The sequence below is a fragment of the Zonotrichia leucophrys genome, chromosome 1A (genome assembly GCF_028769735.1).
Source record: "Zonotrichia leucophrys gambelii isolate GWCS_2022_RI chromosome 1A, RI_Zleu_2.0, whole genome shotgun sequence".
Lineage (NCBI taxonomy): Eukaryota > Metazoa > Chordata > Aves > Passeriformes > Passerellidae > Zonotrichia > Zonotrichia leucophrys.
Genome location: NC_088170.1, coordinates 14,831,378 through 14,852,281, shown reverse-complemented (window position 1 = coordinate 14,852,281; position 20,904 = coordinate 14,831,378). Strand labels below are relative to the sequence as shown.

Here is a 20,904-nt window from a genome sequence, read left to right as displayed (position 1 = left end):
TGAAAAGCTGGCTGGATGCCTTGTGTTTGCACTGAAAACCTGCATGAATGATTCCCCTATTGAATTTTCATTCCTGTAGAAAAACCCTGTTTATCTGACCCATTTGACCAGAAACACCATCCCTAGCAAAGCCAGAGATGCACATAACATGAATTACATTGATACAGCAATCTTTGAATGTTCCTTGTGTCCATTTGTCAGAGGAGACAGTTTAATGTGATAACTGGAATAATGAAGGTTAATGTCCAAACTTTTATACTTCTCTATTCAGAGGTGTAATTTGTACACACATATTTCACCCAAGCTTTGGTAGCTGTAAATAGATATATGGAGGTTAAAAAAAAGGGACATGATTAGTTACTGAATTTTTTGCAGCTCAACAGAGATATGAATTAGCCTATGATTTGTACCTCCATTCATTTGCAAAAGTAAAAAGGCTATTGGCTTAGCAATTAAATTAGTTATTTTTCCCTTTGAAAGAATGAAAGACTTCAGCAAATGAAGCCCTGGAACTTTCATTCTCACGTGCTCTGTCCACAGTTCTTAGCAAGTTTCGTAATGGCTTTTATCAGCATTAGTGCTACCTGTCATAACTACATAATTACAGCACCTAATTATATTATTACTTATTTACCCTAGTTATGTAATTGGATGTAATTGTGCAATTATGTAACTCCTCAGTCAGCTGAAAAATGCTCTAAAACCAGCCTATGCTCCTAAGAGTAAAGGATACTGCGGTGGATTGGACATCTCTCTAAAGCAAGGCAATCTTTGCTGGGAAATTACAGGTTCTTTTCTCCATTATGGTCATTGGGACCATGAACCTTTTATTCCCATCAGTGTGGCAGGGAGGAAGCAGTACAGATAGGTTGAGCAACACCAGCCTGAAATTCTGAACAATTGTCTTCTGATTCAGTTCTTTTAAAAGCACTTATGGCACACAGCAATGACCTGGCATTGGCCATGTGACAAAATATTTTAACTGTTTTATTTTAAATATTTTGAAGGTGTCAGCTTTTTCTCATTATTATTTTTCTTTTAAATTGTTGAATAAAAGAAGTATTTAGCCATGTCACGAGGAAAAATGCATTCCCCTTTTGAAACATCCTGATTGTTTTGTTTGCTGCTTTTAAATACTGAAGTTTTGAAAATTCAGCTGAATGTAGTGCTTTGAGCTGGTGTTGTTGTTTCTGTTCTTCCTATCTCCAGCCTCATGGTTTTGCCTTCTTTTCCTATTAGATACCCAGAAGTGGGTGTTAGATTGAAAGGCAGCGCTGGGAATAATGCCAAATGAGCCATTGAGAAGCCTCACAATAGCTGTCACTCTGCCCATGCTGTGTGCTGGGCAGCGCCAGCCCTTTCCCTGGGCACCCTCCTCTCTTTTTGCTCTGCCTTTGCCGTGCTCCCGCCTCGGCAGGGGAGGTGTGATGTGAGCCATGGCAGCTCCTGCCTGCTCCCAGGGCTCAGGTCGTGGCCAGAGCTGCTCCCTGAGGCTGTGACCCCCGGTACAGGAGCAGGGAGAGGGGACAGCTCCCTCCTGGAGCCAGAGCTGCTGGCGTGCAGCCCCTGGCACACCTTGCAAAGGGGATTTTTTTCTTCTTAGCCAACGCCAGCAGACGTAGCCGAGTGTCAAAACAGCCAAGGTGTGAGCCAAGGGCACCTACAGAGCCCAACAGCTGTGGGTCAGGAGGCTGCCTGCCCGGCCCCTCACACCTTGGGGGAGGTTGCTCCAGGGTTACTCAGTGAGCAAAAGGCATTTCACCGATGCCAGGCCCTGGTGTGCTCCCCTGGGGTCTGACAGAGTCAGTGGCCATCCCCCAGCAGGCCGCGTGGAGCCTCTAGGGGAGGCAGCTCCAAGGGAAATCCAGGCAGGAGAGGTGGAGACAGTGAAAAAGCACTGGACAGAAAGGGGAAGGCATGCTGACAGCATGGGGGTTTGTGGAACAAGCTGTTCTTTACTGCTGTCGATTTTTGTCAAAGAATGTAATAAAATTATATGTACTAAGAGGGCTGTTGACCTCTGCTCTTAAAATAAAGCTTCTTTGCAGAAGGAAAAAAAAAGTTCTGACATCCAAAATTCTTCTATTGTGTTATCCATCACTCTTTTGAATTTTGGAGGTAAAAGTTTTCTCTGCTAGTTCTGTAGATATTCTTATTACATCCAAGGATCACGAAACACTGTATGGCTAGAGAGAATGACCTAAAGCAGAGAAATGTCAACCCAATGCTGCAGAAGGCGCACTTGGGATCTCAGGCAGACACTCTGCGTGCTTTTCACATGCACTTTGGTGATTCATCCCAGACAATTCCAGGAGTTTCCTCCCCCAGATGTCCACCAGACCCTTCTGCTGCAGTGAGAGCAGAGGGGGGAGGACCAGGGACGTGTTTGTTCACTCCTGAGCTGCTGCAGTTCACAGCCCAGAGTACTGATGTGAAAATTGATGGCCACTGAGTCACGGCAGTCTGAACTGCACTGGCTGAGGAGAGGACACAGCTCTGGTTCTGCTGCCTCTGGATAGGTGGGATAATGTCAGCAGGGAGAAAGGGCACCAGCTGTTTGGAGTGACCCCTTCAGCTGCCGCAGCTGAATCTGCCAGGGACGGTGAGCTGCTGCTCCTAAACTGATTCACTATAAATGAACTGTGTTTTTAAGGCTTCTTCTTTATCATTAATTCCAGTTCAGCATGAACTTTCTGATCTGGCAACTCACAGGCTTGAAAATCCTTACAGGACTCATGCACACAAATGTTGTGCTGGAGTGGGGCATGGAGTTTATAGCTTTTGGGAAGTTAATAATGTTCCCATTGTTAGGGCTGGGTTATTTTACTTTTTAAGACTGGCTTTGCTCCAAAAACTAGCAGATGTTATTGAAGGCAAACTTGCAAGGATGAGATGTATGTGCATATCATTAAGCAATGCAACTTTTTCTTAATTACTTTTAAAAGGCTGATACGATGCATGTCACGTTATGAGTAATTACTTACCATGGCAGTGACACCAAGAGCACAAAAGCCAGCTGCTAAATAAGACCTGAGGTCTCTGAGAAGGGCTCATTTCCTAGGAAATGCAGTGCTGGTTTTGTCTGCAGTTGGGTTTTCATAAAATAAGCAATTAAAGAAATACACCTAAATAGATGATTTACAGTTCCCATTTCTCTGTTGTGCTCAAAATAGGAGAGTGAGAACACAGCTCTGTGTGTCCTTCCAGGTGGGCATGGGCCCTGTGGGGAGTCCAGGGCTTTGGATTAGGTGCACCAGGTGCCAGAGAAAGACCTGGTGCATCAAGACCTGCCCCAAATCTGCAGAGGAGCTCAGAGTTGATCACTATTGAGTGATACAGTCACTAAAACAGAGCCACCCTCAGATATCTGAGATTTAGCCAGGTTTTACATGGACAGAATAAACTGAGGCACTGATCTTTCTGCTTCTAGGTATTGAATTATTTTTCTATTGGTGCTTTTCTTGTTCCTCAAAAAACAATTCTCATTTCTGTGGGAAGACCACTGCTATTTTTGCTTCTCTGTACAATTTTGCCACTACGCTATTATCTCATTAAAGTGCTGAACACCTCCCTCTCCACTTCATAAAATAAGCAATCACAGTAACATGCCTAATTAGCTGCTTTCTTGCTCATTTGTGTTTCTCAAAGCATGAAAAGTTAACATCACGTGAGGACTTTGCATCTTTCCACAAAGCTCCTATTCTTCAAGAGAGCTGAGCATCTTTTCTACTTCTGCATCTTCCAGCAATGGGCTCTTTGGCCTGCCATAAATAATTTAGTTGGCCTGCTTGGCTCAGTGATGCATGAGACTTGGGTATATAAAGGGAAAGGTGGGCTTCATTTGGTACCTCCTTGCAAAAGCTTGAGGTTTCAGTGGGTTTATGTTTATACACATCCTTTTCAGACAGGCAGAATTCATTATCCTGCTGCTGCTTGAACAGGAAGCCATGGATCTGATCCTGCCTCCTTAGAAATGATGTCATTAGCTGGAGCAGGAGAGAGCTTGGTATTCAGGGCAGGTGCTGCAGCACAGGCAGGTGTGCTGTGTGCAGTGAGGGGATGGTGATGATCCCCCAGCTGACTCGGGGAGGGACTGGCCATGGCACAGAACCCTTGTCTCTGCTCAGCCCCTCACATTCTTGTTAACTTCTAAAGCACCAACACAATCCTGTCCATTTCCTTCTTTCCTTTAAAATCACTTCTGTGCACACAGCTGCGATGTAATTTCAAGTTACAGAGCAGAGCATAAATCTTCTCAAAAGCATATTCATTGATATTTGAGGTTTTTCCCCCCTGAGATCCAGAATCAGCAGTTTGATGCTACCCAGACCTAGTCTTTTTGGCCCCTGTGATATTGTGGCTCACTTGTAAGCTTAGCTTGATTTCCTCTGTATTATTAAGACCTGGCCACCTGTCTGTTTAGGCTTCAAAGATTTTGCTACAAGGATGGGTTCTGCCTTGATAATACAGGGTAGTCACAGCCTCCTTGTCCTCCTTCCAACTTCTACTTGTTCAATTTGCAAATTAAAATAAATGAGCTGAGTTGGGTTCCTGTTTGTTTGCTTGCTGCTGGCCTTAAAAACCCGAGGAGGGCTCTGGACCCGAGGCTGTGTTCCTTGCAGCTCGCACATCCCAGGAGCAGGGAGGGAGGGGTTCCAGCTGGAGCGCGCCGAGCGGCGCTGCTGGCAGGACACGGGCTGCAGTTCCCTGCTGGAATCTGCTCCTGCCTCCACCTGCCAGACACTGGAGCTGTTCACTTTCCAGGCAGCCTGCAAAAGCCATCTTTTATCCCTTTGTTAAAGAAGCCTGTGGCTTGAGATGGATCTGTGTGTGGGCAGACCTTTGGGCTGTGATTCCAAGTGATGGAAAGGCTCTCCAAGCACTGCATAGGCGCCTACTGTTGCACTTAAAATCCTGGCAGTGACAGAGCCCTGGTTCTCCTGGGACTGGGCTGCACAGGGCTTTGCCAGTGAAAGCTGGACCTTCACTGGGAGCACTGCTAGTGATAAGAAGTTGAACCCCAGAGGAATAGTGTGATGAGCAGATCCTGAAACGTGTCAACTGAATTAATTTGATTTTGCTCGATGGGAGAGGCAACAGACACAAAACACTTCAGTGCTGTTTGAGAATATTATTGCAACATTTGAAAACAATTATTGCTCTTTGTATTACAGTTGTACTAAGCCTCTGGCTGCTTGAATGGGAAAGAGACTGAAAAATTGTCTACAGCCAAGACAGATAACTGCAGATGCTGAGGAAGGGAAGGACAGAGGGGTTCCCCAAAGACATGAGGGCAGTCAGTAAAAGAGCAGAGAGATGAATTTATTGCCTTACCAGGAACTACATTTAAAAGGCTTGAAGTTGTTGGGACTCAAAACATAGCAGTGAGATTCTGCAAGGTGCAAACCAGGGAAAGGCTACAAAAAAAAATGCAGTTCTGCTTCTGACCTCTCACAATGCAGAGGCAGCAAGATTTGGGGGGATTTAGTGCAACACTGGTGTGAGCTTGATTTACAAGGTGCTACAGATATGATGAAGTTACTTGTTTGCTGAATCTATCATGGAAGGAAAAATCCACTGGCCCATATTACTCTGCATGGATAAGTTTCTGAATTTGTGTAACTTTGGTCTCATTGTGCCATTTATCTTTTGGGATCAGCTTTATGAGATTTGTGTCAGGCTTTTCTATTTGGTTGCAGGGCTGCTTTGCAGAATCTTCTCTCTTGTTTGTGTGGTGGATGTGTGTATGATAAAAAGGTAAGATTGCATCATCTTTAATAAAAGCAAAGATGTATAGCCTAAAGAAATCAGATTAGTTGTAGAGAAAGAAATCAATCAGGCTGGCAAATTGCATCTGTGGGACAAAGTGCAAAATGTTTGTTTCATACAGTATTTATTGAACAAATTTGTTGAGAAGATGGTTAAAAATGCTCTACAAGAAAAAAAAATAGGAACCATTTTGTTCAATTTAAATGGCATTGATGTATTTTTTACATCATGAATTCTTGCAATATTACCAACAACAGTCCCTGATAAAGTACTTTGCACAATTGCCTCACAGGGCATTTTGAGATAAAAGTATATATCGGAGATTGTGAAGTGGCTGCATCCAATTTATATATAATGGAACCCACTGCAGCCATCCTGCAAAATTCAATAGATTGGGAATCACATTACACTTCTGTGAGTTTGGGGTAGTAGGAGCTCTAAAGAGCCTCCAAAACAAACAGGCAGCTTTAAATCAAGTTTAATGAACCCTGTGTATTTTATACACATGTGATTAAAATGTTTTGTTTCTGTTTTTCATTTTGCTGGGTGATGCAGAAGGAAAATCCCAAGTTCAGGCCTGTGAAACTGATCATCTGCTTGTTCTCAAGCGAAAATTCAGTTTAACTGAACACAGCAAACCATTTAAAATGCTGGACTGAAAGAAAACAAAAATGAAAAAGCAGATCTGTACAGAGCATCCATAATATTTCCTAGCAAAAGCACTAAATGAAAATGCAGTATAGGCAGATAAAGGGTCATGCAGTACCATGGTGGTTTTTTCTTTTATTCATCTATGCCTGAAGCCTTGAAAACAACCCACAGCAGACACAAACCTGAACAAGTAGAGGGCCCAGTTTTGCTGTTTCCCACCTATTTCCTGAAGGAAATAGTGCAAGTGGATAGGTGGCACCTTTTGTGCTGCAGCCAGACCTGCCATGGGGCCAGTCCTTGGCCATTGTGCCTGCATGGGCAAGGAGCTGTTCCTGCTGTGCAGAGGAATCCCTGGGCAAGCATTTGAGCAGAGCAGGGGGTCAGAGGGCACGTTGATAGTGTTCAAGCCCATAGGGCTGGAAGGTGGCCATTGCCTGGGGGTGTTTTGTCCAGAGATGCTTCATAGAGGAACTCAGATCTTAATCCTGTCCTCTGGGAGGTACTCAAGTGTGTGCATTTATGATCTTCCAGGTCTCTTCCAACCTTAATGATTCCATGATTTTGTGCATGTGTAAGGTGTGTGCATGATTGTATCTTTGCTTAAAAATCTGTTCTGTGTGGTGATAGTCAATAATTCTTATTAATTTTCAAAGAAAGTGTTACTCTTTCAGTTGTCCTTTCATAGTGCCCCATGTGCAAAATGCATCAGAGTGAAAATGGGCCTGAAGCAGGAACATTCAGATCAGGACTCAAAATGCCTCTGCTCTGGCAGCATCCTAAACCAGAACAATTGCACTGCCATCAGCAGAGCCCTGCCTGTGTAAAGCTGAGAACAAGGTCAAGTCCTGAGCCTCTGAAAAATGAGTCTCCAGCTGAGTCTTTGTATTTCCCAAAGATTCTGTTACACCAAATTGAAGCTAAAGCCAGGAAATGGACAGTACTTGCAAAATACAAGGTGACAGGACCAGAGAATTAAAGCTAAATGTGCAAAAATCCCCAAAACATAAATTTCAACAAATATGCTCCTAAATCCTGTGCTTCAAAAGCTAGGAAGCAGAGGTTGTGGCTTGGAGTTTACCATGGAGTTAGACCCTGATCCATTGGATGAAACCAGCAGGCACATTGACAAAAAGCAGGTCCAAATTTGTGGTGCGGTGTCCTCAGCAGCTGGTTGGTAGATGTGTGTCTGAGGAGGAGACATCATCTGTGGTCTGGTACTGCAGGGGACGTTTACATTGCAGTGGGATGCATGCCAGTGGCTTTTGTCTGGAGTTCAGCGTCTGGATGTGCTGCTGGCGTGTTTTGTGAAGGAAAATCAATATTAAAAGAGGAATGGGAGAAGGGGGGCTCCAGCTTGCTGGTGCAAGCAGTGTGGGAGTGGGAGGGCAAGGGGCCGGAGAGGCATCGGAATTCTGGTCACTCCAAACAAAGCCAACGGGAAGCAGCAATGTCGCTGTGGGGTCCTGGCCCACAAAGCAAGCATGAACTCACTGAAATGCTGTGGGGAGCAGCAGGGGAAGCAGAGGAGGCAGGAACAGGTCTGAGTTGGAGGCGTTTTGGTGGCAGAGATGGGGCTGCATGGGCGGCTCAGCCCCTCTGCTGTGCCAGCAGTGCCCCGGTGGCGCTGGGGGAGCTGAGCCTGAGCAGCACCCCGGGCACAGCCAGCTGGGAGGGCACAGACAGACCTGCCACCTTCCCTGCACACAGGCTGCCCTGGCACTGTGCTGAGCTTCCCACACCGAGACAGCTGGGACTGAGGCAGAGCCTCCCAGGCTTCTGCCATTACAAGGTCCTTTCTTTAAGGACATGTGCGCTTAATGTCAGAATATTGAAACCATACCCACGTGAACAAAGTTAGTAAGCCAGTGATTCATTGCTGTTTCAAACCTCTATCTAGCCACAGTAAATTCCTGCTCAGTAGTGACAGTCTGTGTCCACATGCAGGCTATGATTTACAGCTCTGTGTTTTGTATCAACAACATCTGTTTAACAAAAGAAGGAAAAAAAAAGCCAAGAACATTTATTTTCTAACCTCTGTACCAGATGTTTCGTTATGCACAAGATCCAGGGATTATATCAGAAATAATTTAATTATTTTAAATGAATGATCTGAAGTGTTTTTCCTAAAGTATGTCTCGTAACCACTAACAACATGAAAACATAGGAATGTGGAAAAATAAACTCATGTTTTACACAAATTTATAATTGTATCTATTTTAAGGGCGCAAATATTATGGACCAAATCCTAGCTTTTGATGGTAGTGTTGGGATTCTTGCATATTTGCACAGGACAATATTAATTATCAGGGTTATGAGAAAGATAAGGAGGCAGAGAGCAACTGATACAGCAGAAGAAAGCAACAGCTCAGAAATGTGCTGTGGGGAAGGGACGACACCAGGAGCAAAGGTGTCTTCAAGGACAGCAGTGCTGGGGTGGGACACCAGCTGAGGCTCCCCAAGCACACAGGAGCTGTGCCCTGGCTCTCCCACGAGTCCCCTGAGGTCCCTGCACACCTGCAGATCCCTGGGTCTCACCTGGACAGTGGCTGGAATGGCCCATCTCAGACACAAAGCTGCTTAGTTTGGTTCCTGCTTGCCACCTTCCAGGGCAGAGCTGCTGGAGTGGGATCTCTCCCCTTGTGGCTGCTGCAGCCGGGGTCAGGGTGGCCTTGTCCTCTCTAGGGACACGCTGTGACTCACAGACCTGCTGCTGGCACGTGGCTTGCCCACAACTGCAGTGTGAGAGCACATTCAAACTTATGGAAAAAATTACTCTCATTCTTATTTCCATCTTTTGGAGGTAAATGCAAAGTCCCTTAGGTGTGTTTGATAAGCAGAAATATTGCGGTGCTTGTCCTTTACAGAGCTTCAATTTGAGTGTCTAAACTGCCCCACAGAGCGTCAGAGAAAATTCTTTGCAATTTGGGGTTTATTATCATTCCTCACCATAATTTTTGCGGGTGTATCATAAGTGAGAATGCTGATACAGAAACACTGAGACATTTATAACTGCCTGGCCTGGATATCAGTCTTGAAGAACTTGCAATTACTCAGAATTACGGTGATAGATTCTGTTGCAGCCCTCGAAAACATTCAGCCAAGTTAAAACGAAAGTAAATGCATCAATGACACTGCTAAAGCAGACTGTGGGTCTGTGTTGTGGTTTAAACCTTCTTTCAGGGGGTAACAGGTTTTTCTGTTTTTCTGTGAGCTGTGGGAGCTGTAGCACGTATCAATCCAGTGCAGACCCAGCCAAACCTATTAGTTCTCTTGTTGCATAAAGATTTATCTGTAATTGCCAAGGTTTATTTTTATTTTCTTTGAATTACTGTTCTGGATGCATATAGATGCATAACAATTCCTAATTTCCCTCCCTATATTCTTGTACAGCACAGATTGCTTATCAAATACAGTCTTAACATTAAAGTGTCAAACAGGATTTGCAGAAAGCTATTTGGGTTTGTAGTTTAGGATGAACGTTTATCAAATTGTGGATTAGCTGAATCATGCACTGAACCAAATTATTATTGTCTGTGATTAAATCACAAAGTGGTTATTGCCCTGTGTCATCTAAAGCACACGATAGCTTAAATCTTGAAAATCCCTTTTTAAGGTGGCTATAGGAGCTACATAACGCTGGACTTTTAGGACCAGACTCTGTCCCTAGACAAAAAAAATAATAGCTTTTGAAAGGTCATTTGGACTGATCCCTCTCTGCTTACATGGGCAGCACACTGGGAAGGGAACGGATGGGTTTATTTGCATTTCAGACATACAGAATAGTTCTCAGTAAATAGATCTCTTTGTACCCAGCGCTGAAGTATTTATTCAAGGTGCTGGCCCAGAAAAGGGGAGTAAGCTGTTCCTTCTCGTGCCTGACAGGACAGGGGCTGCCTGCTGGAGAGCAGTGATGCCCAGTTTGTTTGCTCTCATGCTGAGGGCACAGAGGGCTGGCAGTGCCACTCCTCAGCCCTGGAGGCCATGGGATGACCAGCAGGGTTTTTGCCAGCCCAAAGGGGCACTTGAGGGGCTACAGTCTTTCTAAAGAGGCTCAGTCTTCCCAAAGCTGTAGGAGGTTTTTTTGGGGGGCTGCTGCTGTGGTTGCTGCCTGCCCACAAAGATGTGTTCTGGGATAGCACAGCATAACACGTAAAGATGCCAGCAGCAAACCTTCCTGGTGATTGATGTCCGTGCTCCTCTTGTGCACCCTTCAGCAACCATCTAGCTGAGGAGCAAGAGGCCTTCCAGTACCCCTGTTTTCTCAGCCCTGCAGTAGGGCACAGCCCTCCTGATGACAGCCTGGCTGAGTCACCGAGGAGAGAAGGATCCTTGCAGGACTGCGGGCTGGGAGACACAGCGGCCGCTCCCCTGCCCTGGTGCATGCAGGAGGGCAGATCACAGCCCAGGAGGAGTCGTGAGCACTAATCACCACTTTTCCTGGTGAACAGATAGGAGGGAAGTCCTGAAAGGGCTTGTTTTCATGTTGCAACAAGGGGTCACGAGGTGGAAAGGGCTGAGAGTCACTGCATTAGAGCGTGCTGGAGAAATGAGTCTGGCACAGCTGACGGCGGCGTGGCCCTCGCAGCCCGTGGCAGTAGCACTGGCTGAAAGTCTGCATTAGGCTGCCTTTGCTCCTCTACTTCATCCCCCTTGTCCTACTCTTTGACCTATTTTCTCTCACTGTTATCTAGTAATCTATTTTTTAAAGGCTCAGCCCAGTCTTTCCTGCTGGTTGCAGCTGATCCATCTTGCTGCTAGCCTGTGAAACCAGCACCTCCTAAAGAAACATCCCTCTGCCAATTACTCCGAAGGCAGGGATTCAGCTCAGCGTGAGAGCTTGATTGAAGCCAGTTGGCTGTGCCAACAGGACAGGGATGGCTCAAGAGAGGCTTCGTACAAAGTATAGAAACTCTGAACAGATTTCTTCAGTCTTTCCTCCATCCATGCTCAAACAAAGCCAGCAAAGTCAGAAAAATGGCAATATTTTACCAAAGGGAGGACTTATCCCACAGCTCTGCCATCCCCCTGGAAAGCCCACAGAAGGAAAGGAGAGAGTTGCACAGAAAACTGCAGGAGGCAGACGCAGACTTCTGCTCTGAGCCTGCCTCTCTGAGACGGAGGGTTTGAGGTTTTCCAGCGAGCTCAAGGAGCAAATTCTCTGAGCCCTGTGATTTCTCAGGCATGTGCCCTCGCCATGGGCACCTCGAGTACGTGCACCCAGAGCCCTGCACAGAGTCTGGCCCTGGGGGAGCTGTGCCTGTGGCTGGAGCCCTGCCAGCCGAGGGGAGAACAGAGGGGCGAGCGCGCTGGATCGCCACACCAATGTCTGCTCTGCTCTGCTCTGCTCGTGTGCAGCCTCTCTGGCCCGCAGCCTTTTGGCTCGCCCCACCTGCCTTTCTTCCCTTTTTTTTCCCTTTCCCCCAGCTGAACTGGCGGAGAGGAGGCTGCAGCTCCTTTCTGTCCCTGCAGCTTTCCTGTCTGGCTGACGCTGTGCCCTGGACACAGATGTCTGCTTCAATGCGGATCCTGCGAGGCACAAGTTGCGCTCGCGGGAAGAGCGTGGAGAGGGAAGATGCTGTGATCCCTGGGTGGGCTGTGAATTGCTGCCGTCCTGTGCAAGAATGAAATAACAATAACAGCTAACAACATACTGCCTTAAACAGTGGTTGTTTAGAAAGAAGATTTCGGTACATTTTCACAATTAATTATTTATCCAGGCAGCTACTTGGTTTAAAAGCATCCCGTCCACATAGCTCACCCTCTGTGAGCTCATTAATGCTCGAGCTGTGTCACCTCAGGCTAACCTGGTGGCTGTTGATTGAGTCCCGTGACAGCTGTTTGCAGAGGTTTGCCCTGCTCCCTGCCAGCAGCCTGCCTTCCTCCTCCAAATTGCCTCTCCGTTCCAGGCAGGGTTCAAATTTCTGAGTGAACGCTATCCTGGGCAAAATCGTTGGATTTCTGAGAGTAATAGGTAAGGCATGACAGATAACATCCTGCACACCCCCAGGAGTGCTCCTGCATGTTACAGCTTGAAGGTGTTGGTCAAGGTGAACCCTGCACCGAGCCCATTTAAGTCCCAGAACAAGTGTTTAGGGGTGTACAAACATGTTAATGACCTCCAGTTAATTGGCAAGCAATTACCTTGAAGTAAAAATAGCTTTCCCCTTGCTCAGCAGTCACAAGAGTGCGTGTCCCCCTATGAACACTGAAATTTTTGGCCAAGGAGCCTTGTCCAACTTGCCTTCTGGATCCTGGCAGGTCTGTGATCAAAAGTTTGTTGTCCCCAGCACCAACTGCTGTTTGTTTGTGGTAGAGACTCAGCAAACAGAGCTGTCTGCCAAAGCTAATTTTCACGCTGCCCTTTAATAAAGTTCTGCAGTTCATAATGCAATGAAAAAGTAAGATCATATTGACTGGCAAAAGCGTGCGGTTCAGCAAGGGAAAGTACCTGCTGTGTGCTCTAGAAAGGAACTATCAGTGAAAGCTAGGTAAGTATTTTTAACCTAAAGACAGCTTGGCAGGCTATAATGTGTCTCCTACCGAATTTTGAATCTTTCTGATCCTTTGCATGACAAAAATACACAGCTGGACTGATTTCATCAGATGTGTATTGCAGCTGAGAACCAAGAGGCCTGCACCTAGCACAGCTCTTGGCACTCCAAGTGGGACCCGTGGGCAGATGTTTGACCTGTTGCCTCTCTGCCACCTCCAAAAGTCAGCAGCATCTTTTCAGGAGGTCTCCAGCCCATGCAAACCATCAGCTTCTCTTAGAACTTGGATCAAGTCCTTGCTTGATCCTCCACAATACTTTGGGGGAAAAAAGGCCCAGATTTTCCTGATATGTAACCAAACCACACCTGGGTTTCATTCCTGGAAGAGACTGTCACAGCGTTTCTAAGAAGGCAATAACTGGGCACACGTGAGTCTGTCGCTGAAGTCCCGTGACTCTGGGGCTGGTGGTGGCCGAGATGAGCTGGCACGTGGTGCAGGGTGGTTCCAGCTGCAGGGCCACATCTGCTCCCTGTGCTCCACAGCAGCGGGTGAGGTGCTTGCTGCCCGTGCCCTCCCTGTCCCCAGCTGCTCCTGGCCGTCCCTCTCTCCAGGCAGTGTAATGTCATGCTGAGGAGGAAGGAAACAGGTGACACTGGGAGCCTCGGGACAGCCAGGGTGCCTGGCACAGATTCCTCTGGATGCTGCAGTGGGCTGCAGGGTCAGTCCACAAAAATCTTTCCAAAGCAGCCGGAGGTCTCTGCCTTGTGTCCTGGAGGAGTGAGGGAGTGGCAGATGGAAAAAAACAAAACTAGCAAAATGCATTTCACAATCCTGGCAGCAGTACGCGGCAAACAGAGGAGCCACAATGATGGAGTCTCAGATTGCTCTCCCTCTGCAGCCTGGCTTTAGGGACTCTGGCGTTGTTGTGAGGCTTGAAAGGGCTCCTGTTCCCTCCGCTGGCTCCTATGGCCTTGCATTTGGTATCCTCAGGTGTTTCAGGCTGGAGGAGCTGTAATGAGTACAGATACCAGAGCTTTCCAGGAAACATTCAGGTACAAGTGCAGCTCTGTTCACTGTAGCTGCCTTGAATTAAAGTTCTGTGCCTGTAGTGGCAGACAAATTTGCTGGCAAACATTTTGAAAAAAAAAAAGAAAAAAAGAAAAAGGCATCAATCCAGAAAGGCACTGTGTACAAACTAAGCTTAGTATAAATGAGTACACCTGTGCTCGACACCAGGCACGTGATGAATGCTCTGCTACATCCTAGCCAAAATAAATTTAAAATGAATATCGGCGTGTACTGGTGTGAGATGAATGCTGGTCTTGTAAGCAGGAGCGCATGTGGCAGAAACAGGATCCTCCCGCCCGGCGTGTCAGCTGGGGATATCCACAGGGAGGGTCACGTGCGCTCCTCTCCAGCTCACCAGCAGGGCTGGTGAAAACAGGTTTTGATTTGAATGAGTTATGACCCATTGAAAATGGCATCATGTGTAACCACAGTAAATTGTCATAATGAGATCACGAGGCTGGAGAAGTGAGCGGCGAGCACAGAGGCCGCGTTCCACCGGCGCCCGCGGCTGCCAGCCCGGGGCTGCCCAATGCAACCGGGGACACGCTCCTGCTCCCTGGGCAGCGTTGGGGATTTGGGGACAGGACCGGGGCTTGCACGGCCAGGCAAAAACCCATTGGCACTTTTGAGTTAAAAAGAAGAAAAAAAGCTAAAATTCATATACCTTTGCATTTAGTCTTATCCAGAGTAACAGAGGGGACTGGGCTAACACAAAGAGTGGACAAACACGAGTACTGTTAGTGCTGTCATGCTCACTCAGGCTTAGCCTAGATGTTTCTAAATCATGCTGCTGTAGGAGGAGAGGGTTTGGTGATCAGGGCAGAGCACTACAGAGGTGAAAGGAAATCTTCCTGGAAGCACAATAAAAGCCTTGGTGTATCCCAAGTTCACAGTTCTGCCAGACCAGCCCTCCTGGACCCTGCTCAGGCATGGCTGCCCTGGGCTGCCCAGCTGTGAATGCTGCAAAATCATCACTGCCTTCTCTATTTTCACAGGAAAAATAGAGGCAAAGTCTAAAACTATGATCAGTTTGATGGACTTAAAACTTTACCAAATACCTGGACAACATAAGTTGCCTTCCAGGTGTCTTGTAGGTGGACTTTTGGCAAGAGCTCCTTTCCATTCCTCCTGACACTGTGCTATTTGTGTGGGGCCATTCACAGCTCAAGGGACTGGAAGAAACACACTGATTCTGCTTCTCAAGTTATCAAGTGCACGTGGCCCAGCCACGTCCTCCCGCTGCCCGCGAGGCACAGGGCAGAGGTGTGTGTGTGCTGCTGCTGCAGGACCTGCTCTGTTCCCTTGGTCTCAGGGGAAACCAGGCTGCTTTCCACGTGGCTGCCACTCCTCTAGTCTTGCACCCTTCTGTCTCCTCCATCTGTCAAGCTCTGCACACAAATATCTGTGCCCCTGAGCCATGGAGCCATTCGGGCTCGTGCGGATACGCAGCACCTTCCTGACTCATATCGTCTGTTTACAGTGGTTTGGTCATGGCTGAATTCATAGCCTGAGTCCATGGATAAAGAAACACCCAGCTCAGTGCTGTTCCATGCAGTGCAGGTTAGCCCCTGGCCCCGGGGTTGTGCTTGCATTTATCCAAGATGCACAGTCTGAGCAGCACAGTGAAGCATAAGCCATTCCCAGGACCCCACGTCCCCTGCTGTGGGCAGCTGGCTCCAGGTCCTTCTGGTCTGCCAGGAGAAGTGCTTGAGGCTGGTCTGGAAGGCTCTTGTCTTGTTTCCCTGGTGTTGCCTTGCTGACATTGCTGCAAGGACAGCCGAAATAGATGGAGACCAGCCAAGCTGAAGAGACACAGGGGAAATGTGTCCCTGCATACACTTAAGAGCAAAGCACGGGGAGCACTGAGGGTTTCCTGGTGCACCAGAGGAGTCTTCCCAGTGGGGGCATTTCTGCTTGCCAGAGGCACAGGTGAATGTGCCAACACTGCCCACACTGCAGTGCAGGTGCAGCTGTGGGGAACCCAGATTTTCCAGTTGGTTCCTTCTCTGTAGCTAATGAGAACCAAAAATAAAACTGCTCGTTTGAAATACTCTCTGAATTTACTGCTTAAGCTCACTTGCCGTGTGTCATCCACTGAGCAGAAGTCCTTCTGAGCTTTCATCCTCTAGTCTCAGCTTAGTAGCTCTGCATAAACCCCTACTAACATGCCTTATTTTCCTAATACCCGTGTAGGAGAAGAATTTGGACTGGTTCCCTCGGATGAGAGCCATGTCTCTGGTTAGCAATGAAGGCGACAGTGAGCAAAATGAAATCAGGAACCTGCAGGAGAGGCTGGAGTCAACCATGAGCCTTGTGAAACAGCTTTCCAGCCAGCTGGCTGAGCTCAAGGAGCAGGTAAGTGCCCTGTGTGGGCAGCAAAGTGAGCACGTGTGGGTGAAGGCGCTGCCTTCCATCACGTCGCAGTCAGGACAGTGTTACAAAAGAGACTTTTGTCTCAGGAAGGTTTTATCTTTCCCTCCAGCAAGCTTTCTGGGTAGATACACTGATAAGGGCTTGGAGTGAAATTGTACTCTGTTAGCAACAGCAGAGATCAGGTAAGGAGAAAACTCAGAGCGGGAACTGGTCATGAAATGCTCCTGGTGAGTGTGCAAGGACAGAGGGGAAACTGCAGAAGGGATGAGGGGCTGCATAACCCGGCAGTGAAAGCAGTGTAGTGTCAGGAATAGCTGCATACTGATGGGAGCCTGGAGGAAAAAAGCCTTCTGTGTCCAGCCCTTGGGTTTTTCCCCCACTGAGAACATCAACAGTGCCCTTGTGAAAATAATTTGCAGAGCCTGTTGCTTTGCTTGTGTCACCCTTGTGCTGGTGCCCCTCCTGCAGCTCCCTCTGCTCTCCCGTATGGAGCACAAGCTGCTGGCCTCCCTCAAAGCCTCCCTTAAAGCCCTGCTCCTGCCCACATCGCCTGCCTGCCGTGTTTGCTCTCCCTTCAGGATCAAAAGGCCAGCTCCTTTTTTGCTACAGGTGCTGGCCACCTCTGCTTTGCTCATTACAGCTTCAGAAAAGCATCTGTGTGTTTTCTTTATGGGAAGCTCTTCAGTGGCATCAACAGAGTTATCTAATTATTCCCCTTCAAATCCCTCCTTAAAACTTTTCCCTGTGAAAAACCCAACAAAGGTTTAGGCTGGATGTGCTGAGACCATTGCTCATTGTGCTTACCCACAACATCCTGGTGGGATTTTTTTCATCCCCCTCTGGCTGAATCTGTTCTCTCCTGGCTTAAATTTAAACCCTGTGTGGCCAGGGCCATCTTTTCCTTCTGTGATTCTGCAGCACCAAGTGCAAACTCTGACCCTCTGCAGGGCTACACAACACAATAGCAGCACAAATAATACTCTGTAAGACCTGCCGGGGGATAAGAATAATGTATAAATGAGAATAAAATGTCCATACTTTGCAGGAAACAGATCTCCCACTTCAAAGGCATCCCTTACTTGTAATTTTCTATGCTGAAGAAAAGAATTCCACTCCCTGTTGTTTTGCTTATATGTATCTTGCTCTGTGACTGCTAAATAATAGTAAAAAGAAAAAAAAAATCTCAACTCGTCTCTCTCTGCCTTTCCACCTTAGATGACAGAACAAAGGAAGAATAAGCAGAGGCTGGGCTTTCTTGGATCAAACACACCCCATGTGAATCATCACATGCCACCACCCTGATACCACGGGGAGAAGCCGTGACTAGCCTTTCATCAGTATTCCTGCTTTATTATAGAATAAAAAACTGAGATTGAGAGGAGTGAACAGTGCCTATTGTTACAAAGTTAAAAACAACCAAGTGCCAAGATGTTAAGTGGTTTAGCTCTGGGAACAATTTGTAGCTGTTTTTCATGGTTGAGAGGGACCACAACCTAGAATGTGAGCGATACAAGGCAGCTCGTTTGTATTCCCTGCCTGGCTCCGGCTCCAGGGCTGCCTGGGACACAGGCTGGGACACAGGCTGGGACAGCACTTGGCCACATCCTGGGAGCCCCTTTGTCCCCGGAGCACCGGGAGGAGCGAGCTGAGCAGAAGAAGGAGAGGTGTTTATTGAGGCAAGCACGACAGCCTGGCTCAGAATCAATAGGTCGTCTCTGGCTCACTTGCCAAATAGCAACATTAGTCATATTTGCTTGGCATTTACTATTTTTTAATTACCAAAAATATGTCAGTCCCTAAGCGGTGACGTTGCTTCAAGTAACTTCTACTAGGAGGGAAAGGGGAGAAACCTCAAAAGACTGGAGGAAGAAAAAAAAAAAAAAAGGAAAAAATAGAAAAAGTTGCAAAGAGAAACATTAACGCTTTTGAATTTTAGCTGTCACCATGCAATTTCTTATTTATAACATGGAGCACAATGGATCTACAGCTGTGGGAATGTTATGCACATAATACTGACAACATAACTGGAAGTGATTTCTTTCTCCTGGCTTCAGATGTTCTTGATTAATGTGGCCATGAGGTTTCACATACTGAGGAGTTAAACTGTGTTTTAAATTCAAGTTCCAATGGAGGATTCAGGGGGAAAAAATTATACCTGTAGTTTGAAGCGTGTATGGGATTTTAGTTTTTACAAAAAAGCTTAGAAATGTCTTTTTGTACATGTAATGGTGTCATTACCTTCCATAAGCTCATCTTCAACAAGAGTTGATTTGAGTAAATAAACACCAAATTCTGCCAGCTTTCCTCTGAGCTACAGATCATGGTTTGATGGTTTTGCCTGCCCTTCCCACTTCCAGGGGTTTGCAGGGAAGCCTTATGGGGAACAGGGGGCAACATCAGGGAGACTCCTTCCAGCTCTCAGCCCTGCAAAAGGCAGCAGCTGAATCACCAGTGCAGGTTTCTGCTCTATCCTGTATTTCTTGGGATGGCTTGAAAGAAAAGTTACAGGGTTTCCACAGAGCCCTAGGGGACTCTTGTCTTTTAGGAAAAAAATTAAGGGGCACAAATGGGAGTTGTGTCCTCAGTTCACTTTCATTTTCAGTGGGTTTTGGTTACCAGATTGTCTCACATTTGAAAATGCACCTCTTGTTACATGGAGTCACTTTTTAAACCAAAATATTTTTGCAATGATTTGCCCCTGTAAAATTTTCATTTTGTTATAAAAACCATTTTGATCAAAGGAAAAAATATTACTGGTGTAAATATTTTCCAGTTTCTTCCTGGAGAAATGCTGTTGTCCTGGTGAAGGCACTACTCAAACCAACAGGCCTAGAGTAAAGGGAAGGAAGGGGTATTTCACTGTCTTTATCCCAAATTCAAACCAGTTCTTGAAGCTACTTTTTTTTTCTTATTTTTTGTGGCAGTGACGTGGCTGAGATAAAAGTAATATATAGTAGCAACATATTTATATCTTCTACCACTAAAACATCTCCCATTGGCTTCAATTGTGTCCTTCAAAAATAGTGTAGAAATCAGAGGTTTATGTATTTTACTGGAAGCAAATCTCTTTGTGTTGGCCTTAGTCCAGAGAGCACCCTGGTTGTGAGAGGTGATGGCCAAAGGAGCTGCCCACAAACATAAAATCAGCAGTAAGGTGGTAGGGACTCAGACCCTGTAGCTGTATTAATTCAAATTAGTTCATACAGTTAATCAGATCTACTCACAGCTTCTGTTGCAACAGCAATTTCCTTTTCTCACAAGTGTGGCTCTAAAACACAAAGCACAGTTCAATTATAAGTTAAACTCTCATTATTTATTGGGGGGTGTGAGGTTGGCTAATACTGGAATGGGTTGGCACTTTTCTTGTTTACACTCAGAAAAAGCAGCTGCACATCAGGGGAGGCTTCTGCTGCTGGAGCTGGGAGAGCTTGAGGCTGGATGGGTTTGTGCCCAAGCTCAGGGCTGCAGGTGGGTGCTGCTGGTGCTCCCACATCCCCTGGGGCTCAGGAGCACAGCTCCTGCTCTTCAGGAGGGAAAGTCACAGCATCTAAATCAGAGAACAGATGCTGGTTGGCCTTGGCCACGGTGCCTTTCTGCTGTTCACAGAGACCTCCATAATCAGTAACAGTAGGTGATGCTACTTGCACAGACTGTAAATATATTTCACTGAGAATTTCAACATCTTTGCTGTTTCTGTCAAAACTTAGGTCCTGCCCTGCTCTCCTCCATGTGAGCAATCTGTACACTCACACGTGGTAAGGCAAACAGGAGGCTCCTTGTGTGGATAATGGTTGCAGGGCCAGGCCCCAAGACTTAAAGATTGTGAAATATCCCCATTAATGAGTTTATAACAAAAATCATTGTTTTATACATATATTTATGTGTATATCTTTGTTTAATGCAGCTGGGGTAACCTTTTCCTAGGCAAGTATCATTTACCTTACCTATTTATATTAAATGATTGCAATGAAGTTAAAACATCTAAGAGCTTTCAATGCCTTAGAGAGAGATTTATAATTATAAGCTCCTTGACAGTTAAAATCTACTTAAGTAAATGTGTCCATTGCTGCTGAATGTAACTTTTAATAAAATGTGTCATTTTATATATGTCTGTGTCATTCTTGGTGCCGAGGCTGGGGAGAGATGTGCGTTCTGGTTTGGGAGGAGCAGGCTGGATGGGGGGCCAGGCTGTGGGTGTGCACCCATTCCTTCAGCCCTGAATGGATAGAGGCCAAATGCAGCAAGGAAAGCAAGAATTTGTGTTATTTCAGGTGCAGGTTGCTCCATCTGGGTGGCAGCTGGGTGAAGGATTTGCTGGGTGCTCTTTGTGGAGGCCAGGGCAGCCCTGGGCGCAGGCGGGCAGAGCCAGGGATGGCGATGGCTCAGGTGTCACCAGGTGGGTTTGAGCAGGCTCAAGGCACACAGCCTCAGGGGTTCTGCTGCTGCCTGATCTTTTCCAACCTTTATGATTCCACAGGACCATCATGCAGGCTTTTCTGTGTGAGATTATTTTGCACATTTTTGTCTTCTCTTTTTTTTTTTTTGTAATGT

General features: G+C 46.6%; 1 protein-coding gene across 7 annotated transcripts in view; it reads left to right on the top strand.

Moving 5' to 3' along the window:
* ITPR2 (inositol 1,4,5-trisphosphate receptor type 2) overlaps window positions 1–20,458 on the top strand; it is a 244,366-nt gene extending 223,908 nt beyond the window's left edge. For all 7 annotated transcript variants that reach the window (XM_064701183.1, XM_064701180.1, XM_064701196.1 and 4 more), the window contains 2 exons: window positions 16,174–16,335; window positions 17,569–20,458. In XM_064701183.1, coding sequence (XP_064557253.1) covers window positions 16,174–16,335; window positions 17,569–17,655 — 249 coding nt within the window. In that variant the 3' untranslated portion in view covers window positions 17,656–20,458. The remainder of the gene's footprint in view (window positions 1–16,173; window positions 16,336–17,568) is intronic.
* The last annotated feature ends 446 nt before the right edge of the window (window positions 20,459–20,904 follow it).